This window comes from Oncorhynchus mykiss, chromosome 23, assembly GCF_013265735.2.
Source record: "Oncorhynchus mykiss isolate Arlee chromosome 23, USDA_OmykA_1.1, whole genome shotgun sequence".
NCBI classification, from domain to species: Eukaryota; Metazoa; Chordata; class Actinopteri; order Salmoniformes; family Salmonidae; genus Oncorhynchus; species Oncorhynchus mykiss.
The window spans coordinates 47334107-47346189 of record NC_048587.1 but is presented as its reverse complement, the minus strand read 5'-3'; the positions used below and the strand labels follow the sequence as shown (position 1 = coordinate 47346189).

The window sequence follows — 12083 nt, the reverse complement described above, 5'->3', positions numbered from 1 at the left end:
TTGCCTACCGTCTGTAAGCTGTTAGTGTCCTTTAGGGATAGGGGGCAGCATTTTCACTTTGGATGAATTGCGTGCCCATAGTGAACTGCCTCCTACTCTGTTCCAGATGCTAATATATGCATATTATTATTACTATTGGATAGAAAGTTTATAAAACTGTTTGAATTATGTCTGTGAGTATAACAGAACGCATAGGGCAGGCAAACTTCCAAACAGGAAGTGGAAATTCTGGGGCTGGTTGATTTTCAACTCATCGCCTATTCACATCCAAATAAGATATGGATCTGTTCGCACTTCCTACGCCTTCCACTAGATGTCAATAGTCAGTAGAACGTGGAATGAAGTCTATTGTGATGTGAGACCTGATGGCAGCTATTTGAGTCACTGGTCTGGCAGAACGCCAGTTCCTGGTTAAGCGCAGTATTCATTAGATCGCCTTGCGTTCCATTACTCTGTAGACAAAAAGGAATTCTCTGGTTGGAACGTTATTGGATATATATGATAATAACATCCTGAAGATTGATTCTCTACTTAGTTTGGGGGGTTAATTGAACAAGCATGGGAAACAGTGTTTAAACCCTTTATAATGAAGATCTCTGAAGTTATTTGGATTTTTAAGAACTATCTTTGAAAGACAGGATCGTGTCTTTTTGCTGAGTATATTTCGCCATCTACCTGCAGGGTTTATGGACCAAAAAGTAAATTTTAGGCCCTGCTTGGCATGACATCGTCATTGTAATAGCTACAACAAAACATCTCCCACTATGTCCAGTATCTCAAAACACAACCTATGCCTGCCCATGGACCCTAAACCTTGTATTTGCTCTGAAACTTACCAGGAGCCCCATGTTGGAGAACTGTTTATTCATGGGGTTCATCCAGGAGTCTCCTCCTCCACTCTTCAGTGGAGCCTGAGACAAAAACATACAGATAACATTTATGGCAGTAGTTTGTTCTGGCACAAACATTGTCAAACAAATAGTACTCTTCAAACCAAAAGACCTCAAAAATCCAACTCCTATGAAGTATTTGAATGAGGCAACAACCAAACAAACCCCCCCCCCATTGTGAATCCTTTTCTACCTTGTTGGGCTTCTTGCCCCCGTGACCTTGGCCCCAGCCCCCACTGTTGTAGGAAGAGCTGCTACCCTGGGACCCAGCGCTGCTCCACACCCCTCCACCTCCCTCCTCCTCTTCCTCCCAGCTGGAGTGACGAGAGGCCGCCACAGAGCCCTGGTCGCCCTCACCCCAGCTTCCTTCTTGCATAGACTTTGAACCTGCTAGGGATATAACAATGAGTAGCATTATTACACCATAAGAACATAATGCCATATTAACAAAATGCTGTGTTATGATGACAATGCAAATCTTTGACTGTCTGGATATTTTGGGAGACAAAACCATGTCACTCTGCAAGGGTGACTCGTCACACAGCTACGCTTATGATATACAGAGCACTTGGAAAGTATTCAGACCTTCCCTCTTTCCACATTTTGTTACAGTCTTAATCAAACTTTGTCACGAGCCGAATACAATAAGTGTAGACCTTATAGTGAAATGCTTACTTACAAGCTCTTAACTCTTCTTGAACTGCACTGCCGGTTAAGAAAATTTACAAAATAAAATCAAGTTTAAAGAACTATAAAAAGTAAACAAAAACATACAGGGGATACAGAGTCAGTGTGCGGGGGTGCAGGTTAGGTAATTTGTAAATGTATGTAGGGAAGAAGTGACTACGCATAGATAATAACAGTGAGTAGCAGCAGTGTACAAAACAAATGGAAGGGGGAGGGGTCAATAATAGTCCAGTGGCCATTTGATTAATTGTTCAGCAGTCTTATGGCTTGGGGGTAGAAGATGTTAAGGAGCCTTTTGGTCCTAGACTTGGCCTTCCGGTACCGCTTGTTGTGCAATAGCAGAAAAAACAGCCTATGACTTGGGTGATTGAATTATGGGCTTTCCTCTGACACGCCTATTATTTAGGTCCTGGATGGCAGGAAGCTTGGCCCCAGTGATGTACTGGCCCATACACACTACCCTCTGTAGCGCTTCACATTCCAGGCAGTGATGCAACCGGTCAGGATGCTCTCGATGGTGCAGCTGTAGAATCATTTGAGGATCTGGGGACCCATGCCAAATCGTTTCAGTCTCCTGAAGGGGAAAAGGTGTTGTCGTGCCCTCTTCACGACTGTCTTGGTGTGTTTGGACTAGAGGTTGATTAATTATGGCAGATTTTAAGTTCTCATAACAGGTAATCGGCCTTTTTGGATTCCGATTATGGCTGATTACATGGCAATCCACGAGGAGACTGCGTGGCAGGCTGAACACCGGTTACGTGAGTGCAGTGTCAAAATGACCTTGGGGCTGCAAGGAGACAAGTTGCTAGCTAGCATTACACTCATATTATACACACAAAAAATCTTCACATAATCACAAGTTAACCTAGTAATATCAACCATGTGTAGTTAACTAGCTTGTTCTGCGTTGCTTCAAATTCGCCAAACAGGTTATTTAACAAAAGCACATTTGCAAAAATAGTACAATCGTTGCAATAATGTACACAAGTACATATTTTTAAACCTGCATATGTAGTTAAAATAAATTCATGTTAGCAGGCAATATTAACTAGGGAAATTGTGTCACTTCTCTTGCGTTCAGTGCAAGCAGAAACAGGGTATATGCAACTGTTTGGGCCGCATGGCTCGTTGCGAACTGTTGAAAGGCCATTTATTCCTAACAAAGACCGTAAGTAACTTGCCAGAATTTTACATAATTATGACATAACATTTAAGGTTGGGCAATGTAACAGTAATATTTAGACTTAGGGTTGCCACCCGTTCGATGGAACGTTTCCGTATTTCACTGAAAAACGTTTGAAATGATAGTTTCCGGATTTGACCATATTGTGTTAATTATAATATAATTAAGTCTATGGTTTGATATTTGATAGAGCAGTCTGAGCGGGGGTAGGCAGCAGCAGGCTCGTAAGCGTTCATTCAAACAGCAGCTCTTAGCAATGCTTGATGCACAACTCTGTTTATGAATTCAAGCCTATCAACTCCCGAGATTAGGCTGGCAATACTAAAGTGCCCATAAGAACATCCAATAGTCAAAGGTATATGAAATACAAATGGTATAGAGAGAAAGTCCTATAATTCCTATAATAACTACAACCTAAAACTTCTTAAGTGGGAATATTGAAGACATGTTAAAAGGAACCACCAGCTTTCATATGTTCTCATGTTCTGAGCAAGGAACTTAAACGTTAGCTTTTTTACATGGCACATCTTGCCCTTGACTTTTCTCCAACACTGTTTTTGAATTATTTAAACCAAATTGAACATGTTTCATTATTTATTTTAGACTAAATTTATTTTATGTACTATATTAAGTAAAAAAAATTTAAAAACGTGTTGATTGTTCATTCAGTATTGTTGTCATATACACACACACACACATTAGATAAAATAATAAAATTTGCCAATTAAATTGGTATCGGCATTTTTTTGGTCCTCCAATAATCCGTATCGGCGTTGAAAAATCATAATCGGTCGACCTCTAGTTTGGACCATGATAGAGCATTGGTGACGTGGACACGAAGGAACTTGGAACACTAGACCCGCTCCACTACAGCCCCATTGATGTTAATGAGGCCTGTTAGGCCCGCCTTTGCCTGTAGTCCACGATCAGCTCCTTCGTCTTGCTCACATTGAGGGAGATGTTGTCCTGGCCCCACACCACCAGTTCTCTGACCTCCTCCCTACAGGCTGTCTCACCGTTGTCGGTGATCAGGCCTACCACTGTTCTGTCATCAGCAAACTTGGTGTTGGAGTCGTGTTTGGCCATGCAGTCGTGGGTGAACAGGGAGTAGAGGAGCAGACTAAGTACACACCCCTGAGGGGCCCCAGTGTTGAGGATCAGAGTGGCATCACTGTGGATCTGTTGGGGCGGTATGCGAATTGGATTGGGTCTAGGGTATCCGGGAGGATGCTGTTGATGTGAGCTATGATCAGCCTTTCATGGCTTCCTACGTGAGTACAACGAGCGGTAATCATTTAGGCAGGTTAACTTTGCTTCCTTGGGCACAAGGACTATGGTGGTCTGCTTGAAACATGTTGGTATTACAGACTCAGTCAGGGAGAGGTTGAAAATGTCAGTGAAGACCCTTGCCAGTTGATCCACACATGCTTTGAGTACACGTCCTGGTAATCCACCTGGCCCCGTGGCTTTGTGAATAATCTTGCTCACATCGGCTACCGAGAGCGTTATCACAGTCCTCCGGAATAGCGGGTGCTCTCATGCATGCTTCAGTGTTGCTTAACTCAAAGCAAGCATAAAAATGCATTTAGCTCATCAGGTAGGCTCGCGTCACTGGGCAGCTCGCATCCGGGTTTCCTTTTGTAGTCTAATAGTTTTCAAGCCCTACCACATCCGATGAGCATCAGAGCCGGTGTAGTAGAATTCAATTTTAATCCTGTACATCCTTGAAGGTACTCAAGAACAAAGTGGCTTCCATCATTATTAAATGGAAGAAGTTTGGAACCACCAAGACTCTTAATAGAGCTGGCCACCCGGCCAAAATGAGCAATCGGTGGAGAAGGACCTTGGTCAGGGAGGTGACCCAGAACCCGATGGTCACTGACAAGAATTCTTCTGGAGATGGGAGAACATACCAGAAGGACAACGATCTCTTCAGCACTCCATCAATCAAGCCGTTATGGTAGAGTGGCCAAACCACACTCCTCAGTAAAAGGCACATGACAGCCCACCTGGAGTTTGCCAAAAGGCACCTAATGGTCTCAGACCATGAGAAACAAGATTCTCTGGTCTGATAAAACCAAGATTGAACTCTTTGGCCTGAATACCAAGATCATGTCTGGAGGAAACCTGGCACCATCCCTACGGAGAAGCATGGTGGTGGCAGCATCATGCTGTGGGGATGTTTTTCAGCAGCAAGGACTGTGAGACTAGTCAGGATTGAGTGAAAGATGAACGAAGCAAAGTACAGAGAGACCCTTGATGAAAACCTGCTCCAGAGTGCTCAGGATCTCAGACTGGGGTGAAGGTTCACCTTCCAGCAGGACAAGGACCCTAAGCACACAGCCAAGACAACGCAGGAGTGGCTTCAGGACAAGTCCACTTTGTGGGCTATACTCAGCCTTGTCTCAGGATGGTAAGTTGGTGGTTGAAGATATCCCTCTAGTGGTGTGGGGGCTGTGCTTTGGCAAATTGGGTGGGGTTATATCCTTCCTGTTTGGCCCTGTCCGGGGGTGTCCTCGGATGGGGCCACAGTGTCTCATGACCCCTCCTGTCTCAGCCTCCAGTATTTATGCTGCAGTAGTTTGTGTGTCGGGGGGGGCTAGGGTCAGTTTGTTATATCTGGAGTACTTCTCCTGTCCTATTCGGTGTCCTGTGTGAATTTAAGTGTGCTCTCTCTAATTCTCTCTTTCTTTCTCTCGGAGGACCTGAGCCCTAGGACCATGCCCCAGGACTACCTGACATGATGACTCCTTGCTGTCCCCAGTCCACCTGGCCGTGCTGCTGCTCCAGTTTCAACTGTTCTGCCTTATTATTATTATTATTATTATTCGACCATGCTGGTCATTTATGAACATTTGAACATCTTGGCCATGTTCTGTTATAATCTCCACCCGGCACAGCCAGAAGAGGACTGGCCACCCCACAGAGCCTGGTTCCTCTAGGTTTCTTCCTAGGTTTTGGCCTTTCTAGGGAGTTCTTCCTAGCCACCGTGCTTCTACACCTGCATTGCTTGCTGTTTGGGGTTTTAGGCTGGGTTTCTGTACAGCACTTTGAGATATCAGCTGATGTACAAAGGGCTATATAAATAAATTTGATTTGAAGTCTCTGAATGTCCTTGAGTGACCCAGCCAGAGCCCAGACTTGAACCTGATCGAACATCTCTAGGGAGACCTGAAAATAGCTGTGCAGCGACACTTCCCTTCCAACCTGACAGAGAAAGAGAGGATCTGCAGAGAGGAATGGGAGAAATTCCCCAAATACAGGTACACACACATTCAAACATTTCTAAAAAAATGTTTTTGCTTTGTCATTATGGGGTATTGTGTGTAGATTGATGTGGGGAAAAAACTAATTTGAACATTTTAGAGTAAGGCTGCAAAGTAACAAAATGTGGAAAAAGTTAAAGGGTCTGAATACTTTCCGAATGCACTGTACTAGAGGTCGACCGATTATGATTTTTCAACGCCGATGCCGATTATTGGAGGACCAAAAAAAGCCGAAACCGATTACAATCAGCTAATTTTTTTAATATTTATTTGTAATAATGACAATTACAACAATACTGAATGAACACTTATTTTAACTTAATATAATACATCAATAAAATCAATTTAGCCTCAAATAAATAATGAAACATGTTCAATTTAGTTTAATTAATACAAAAACAAAGTGTTGGAGAAGAAAGTAAAAGTGCAATATGTGCCATGTAAGAAAGCTAACGTTCCTTGCTCAGAACATAAGATATGAAAGCTGGTGGTTCCTTTTAACATGAGTCTTCAATAATCCCAGGTACAAAGTTTTAGGTTGTAGTTATTATAGGACTATTTACCTCTCTACCATTTGGATGTTCTTATAGGCACTTTAGTATTGCCAGTGTAACAGTATAGCTTCCGTCCCGCTCCTCCCTGGGCTCGAACAAGGAACACAACGACAGCCACCCTGGAAGCATCGTTACCCATGCAGACCAAGGGTAACAACCACTCCAAGTCTCAGAGTGGCGCACCCCGCTAACTAGCTGGCCATTTCACATCTGTTACACCAGCCTCATCTCGGGAGTTGATAGGCTTGAGGTCATAAACAGTGCAATGCTTGACGCACAACAAAGAGCTGCTGGCAAAACGCACGAAAGTGCTGTTTGAATGAATGCTTAGAGCCTGCTGCTGCCTACCACCGCTCAGTCAGATACTTGTATGCTCAGTCAGATTATATGCAATGCAGGACACGCTAGATACACTAGTAATATCAAACATGTGTAGTTAACTATTGATTATGATTGATTGATTTTTTATAAGATAAGTTTAATGCTAGCTAGCAACTTAACTTGGCTTACTGCATTCGCGTAACAGGCAGTCTCCTTGTGGAGTGCAACGAGGGGTGTTGTAGGGGAGTTAACCCCAGTGTCCTGGCTAAATTCCCAATCTGGCCTTCAAACCATCACGGTCACCTAATAATCCACAGTTTACAATTGGCTCATTCATTCCCCCTCCTCTCCCCTGTAACTATTCCCCAGGTCGTTGTTGCAAATGAGAACGTGTTCAGTCAACTTACCTGGTAAAATAACGGATAACTAAAATTAAAAATGAGAGGCCGGTGGTTATAGCGATGGACTAGTTAACTGTAAGGTTGCAAGATCGGTTCCCCAGAGCTGACATGGTGAAAATCTGTCGTTCTGCCCCTGAACAGGCAGTTAACCCACTGTTCCTAGGCCGTCATTGAAAATAAGAGTGTGTTCTTTACTGACTATCCTAGTTAAATAAAGATTAAATAAAAGGTGTAAAAAATAAAAAAATAGGCGTCCAAAAATATCGATTTCCAATTTTTATGAAAACTTGAAATCGGCCCTAATTAATCGGTCGACCTCTACACTGTACCTATAGTTAGACAATCAGCCATCATATCTTTGAGGATTTACAGTAGTTTAGCTCCCTTACCAGATTTGATGGGGTTGGGTGAGGGGTTACCCCAGCCAGAGGTGGTCTTCCCAGGGTCTTCCCAGCCGGTGGGGGTCTCAGTAGGTTTCCCCCAGGCTGCAGTGCCGTTGTCCACCGGGGGGTCCGAGGGAGAGCCACCGTCCCAGCCGGACGATGGAGCTACACACAGGAAAACAACGGAATCAATCCATCAGTGAGTGGTTTGTTTGATTTATGTACTCTATAGGTTTATGAAAAATCGTAACGTTCCATTGGTAAAGGGTTAATATTTACATTATTAATGGTTAGTCATTTGTAAATGCATTATAAAACATTCATAAATGGGTTATAGTAGTACTATAGCCAGTTAGTGCTTGCCAAATAGTGAGCCACTATTTACCTCCAGCTATTAACCATTTATAAAAGCACTTACATAAGGGTTCAATATTATATGCATTTGTATCATAATGGAACAGTATTATTATGTTCCTTTTTTTGTATTTTACCCCTTTTTCATGATTGCGATCCAATTACAATCTTGTCTCATCGCTGCAACTCCCCAACAGGCCGCGACATGACCCGCCAAACCGAGTTTCTTAACACCCGCCCGCTTAACCGGGAAGCCAGCTGCACCAATGTGTCGGAGAAAACACAGTTCAACTGATGACCGAAGTCAACCTGCACAAGGAGTCACCCGGCCTGCCACAAGGAGTCGCTAGAGTGCAAAGAGCTGAGTAAAGCCCCCGAGCCAAACCCTCCGCTAACCCGGACAACGCTGGGCCAATTGTGCACCACCCTATGGGACTGCCGGTCACAGCCCGGGATCGAACCCGAGTCTGTAGTGACGCCTCAAGCACTGCGATGCTGTGCCACTCAGGAGGTCCTATGCAACCTTATTGTCAATGGTTGCAGATTCACACTTAAGTGAGAAAATAAAAATGGTGTTACATTGTTTCTCTTTCCCAGAAACGGTTGGTTTTCAGATCAATGGTCAACTACCCTGATGATTTGTGGTCAATTTAGCTATATATTCCAGGAATGAAGGCCTCATCTGAATATCTCAAGCCATATTATTGGCGTGTTTGACTGGTTTCTGAGAAATTACCCACTTTGTGATACAGCACCTGCACAAATCTGCGCTTGAAATAAATACCTGGGACGTGCTCAGAATTTTGTGTTGATACTGACAATGTGACAGGGATTCATGAATAATCAGAATGGACGTGGCTATGAGAAGTGTGCAAAGGCCAGACAGAAAATATCACGCAAAGTAAACATTCACAAGATAAAAATGCAATTTTTAACTTTCGGATACAGAATTTCTGATGGATGATTTAGCTTGCTGCCCAGCTAGCTACGTAGCATCTGTCCTACCTAGGAAACATCTAGCTAGCATTAGGTGAAACCTAAAATGGCTTTAGAAATATACAAATTCAGCTAGATGATTTAGCATGAGATAATCTTGGGCATGATATTGTTAACTAGCTAAGTTGTTCACGTTTGCTGGCTAGTTAGCTTCACTAGCTAGCAAACGTTAGCAGCCAGCTAGTGAACATCGACATGATAGAAATTCCATGCAATTTGTTTTGCTAGCTTTTTTTAGATTAGCATGTTCATTATCTAACATCAGAATTCAGGTATGTCTAGCTAAGTACCTGGTAAGTGAACTAACTAGCATCCTGTCAGCACACTAGTGGTTCCAATTGTAAGAATCTAGCTAGCTAGCGTTGTAGCAAAAATTGTGATAACTAGGTAAACCCTTTAAATCGGTGGTAGCTAGCGATGTGTTAACAAGTAATGTTAAACACTATTATTATTAGTAAGCTGTCGATAAGATAACTAGCTAAGCCGTAATGGTATAAATCATGACAATAGTAAAGTTGTGTAGATAGTGTCTATGCTAAATTGTAATACATTTCTCTTCTCTCCCAAAGATTCCCATAGGGTTTCAGATTCCAGTATGGGAAAATGCTTAACAAGAAACAGATGAAGGACCTACAGTTGAAGTCGGAAGTTTACATACACTTAGGTTGGAGTCATTAAAACTTGTTTTTCAACCACTCCACAAATTTCTTGTTAACCTCTTTCAGCTAGGGGGCACTATTTTTATGTTTGGAAAAATAACGTTCCCAATGTAAACGGCCTATTTCTCAGGCCTATGCTAGAATATGCATATAATTGTCAGATTAGGATAGAAAACTCTAAAATTTCAGAAATTTCCGAAACTGTCAAAATATTGTCTGTGAGTATAACAGAACTGATATTGTCACTAAATCACCTTATACCACCCACCACTGCGACTTGTATGCTCTAGTCGGCTGGCCCTCGCTACATATTCGTCGCCAGACCCACTGGCTCCAGGTCATCTACAAGTCCATGCTAGGTAAAGCTCCGCCTTATCTCAGTTCACTGGTTACGATGGCAACACCCATCCGTAGCACGCGCTCCAGCAGGTGTATCTCACTGATCATCCCTAAAGCCAACACCTCATTTGGCCGCCTTTCGTTCCAGTTCTCTGCTGCCTGTGACTGGAACGAATTGCAAAAATCGCTGAAGTTGGAGACTTATCTCCCTCACCAACTTCAAACATCTGCTATCTGAGCAGCTAACCGATCGCTGCAGCTGTACATAGTCTATTGGTAAATAGCCCACCCATTTTCACCTACCTCATCCCCATACTGTTTTTATTTATTTATTTTTATTTTTCTGCTCTTTTGCACACCAATATCTCTACCTGTACATAACCATCTGATCATTTATCACTCCAGTGTTAATCTGCATAATTGTAATTATTTGCCTACCTTCTCATGCCTTTTGCACACAATGTATATATAGACTCCCCTTTTTTCTACTGTGTTATTGACTTGTTAATTGTTTACTCCATGTGTAACTCTGTGTTGTCTGTTCACACTGCTATGCCTTATCTTGGCCAGGTCGCAGTTGCAAATGAGAACTTGTTCTCAACTAGCCTACCTGGTTAAATAAAGGTGAAATAAAATAAAAAATTAAAAAATATTGCAGGCGAAAAACTGAGGAAAATCAAACCAGGAAGTGGCTTCTATTTTGAAAGCTCCATGTTCCATAGCCAGCCTTCGCTCCATTTAAAGGGATATCAACCAGATTCCTTTTCCTATTGCTTCCTCAAGGTGTCAGTCTTCAGACAGTTTCAGGTTTTATTTTGAAAAATGAGCGAGAAAGATATCGCGTCAGGTGTGCTTAACAGAGCTTGGGCAGCCATCGTGTCTCTCCCTCTCCTACTGAAAAAGATTTGATATACTTTGATATTGATATACTTTGATATACAGTGGGGCAAAAAAGTATTTAGTCAGCCACCAATTGTGCAAGTTCTCCCACTTAAAAAGATGAGAAGCCTGTAATTTATCATAGGTACACTTCAACTATGACAGACAAAATGAGAAAAGAAAATCCAGAAAATCACATTGTAGGATTTTTTATGAATTTATTTGCAAATTACGGTGGAAAAATAGGTATTTGGTCAATAACAAAAGTGTATCTCAATACTTTGTTATATACCCTTTGTTGGCAATGACAGAGGTTAAACGTTTTCTGTAAGTCTTCACAAGGTTTTCACACACTGTTGCTGGTATTTTGGCCCATTCCTCCATGCAGATTTCCTCTAGAGCAGTGACGTTATGGGGCTGTTGCTGGGCAACAGACATTCAACTCCCTCCAAAGATTTTCTATGGGGTTGAGATCTGGAAACTGGCTAGGCCACTCCAGGACCTTGAAAAGCTTCTTATGAAGCCACTCCTTCGTTGCCCGGGCGGTGTGTTTGGGATCATTGTCATGCTGATAGACCCAGCCACGTTTCATCTTCAATGCCCTTGCTGATGGAAGGAGGTTTTCACTCAATCTCACGATACAAGGCCCCATTCATTCTTTCCTTTACACGGATCAGTCGTCCTGGTCCCTTTGCAGAAAAACAGTCCCAAAGTATGTTTCCACCCTCATGCTTCACAGTAGGTATGGTGTTCTTTGGATGCAACTCATCATTCTTTGTCCTCCAAACACGACGAGTTGAGTTTTTACCAAGAAGTTATATTTTGGTTTGATCTGACCATATGACATTCTCCCAATCTTCCTCTGGATCATCCAAATGCTCTCTAGCAAACTTCAGACGGGCCTGAACATGTATTGGCTTAAGCAGGGGGACACGACTGGCACTGCAGGATTTGAGTCCCTGGCGGCGTAGTGTGTTACTGATGGTAGGCTTTGTTACTTTGGTCCCAGCTCTCTGCAGGTCATTCACTAGGTCCCCAAATGTGGTTCTGGGATTTTTTGCTCACCGTTCTTGTGATCATTTTGATCCCACGGGGTGAGATATTGCATGGAGCCCCAGATCAAGTTGTTTGTTTGTTTCTGGTGTCCTTTGACAGCTCTTTGGTCTTGGCC

At 42.8% G+C, this 12083-nt stretch overlaps 1 protein-coding gene across 9 annotated transcripts in view; it reads right to left on the bottom strand.

Annotated features, from left to right (window-relative positions):
• The window catches only part of LOC110503127 (trinucleotide repeat-containing gene 6B protein-like), a 62118-nt gene that overhangs the window by 27937 nt on the left and 22098 nt on the right, over positions 1 to 12083 (bottom strand). For 8 of the 9 annotated variants that reach the window (XR_005039222.1, XM_036960621.1, XM_036960615.1 and 5 more), the window contains 3 exons: positions 7692 to 7850; positions 1084 to 1280; positions 837 to 911 (listed from right to left, as the gene is read on the bottom strand). Coding sequence is in view for 8 of the 9 variants with exons in the window: in XM_036960621.1 (XP_036816516.1) it covers positions 837 to 911; positions 1084 to 1280; positions 7692 to 7850 (431 nt within the window). In the remaining variant the exon portion in view is untranslated. The remainder of the gene's footprint in view (positions 1 to 836; positions 912 to 1083; positions 1281 to 7691; positions 7851 to 12083) is intronic. The other variant, XM_036960617.1, reaches the window with a different exon arrangement.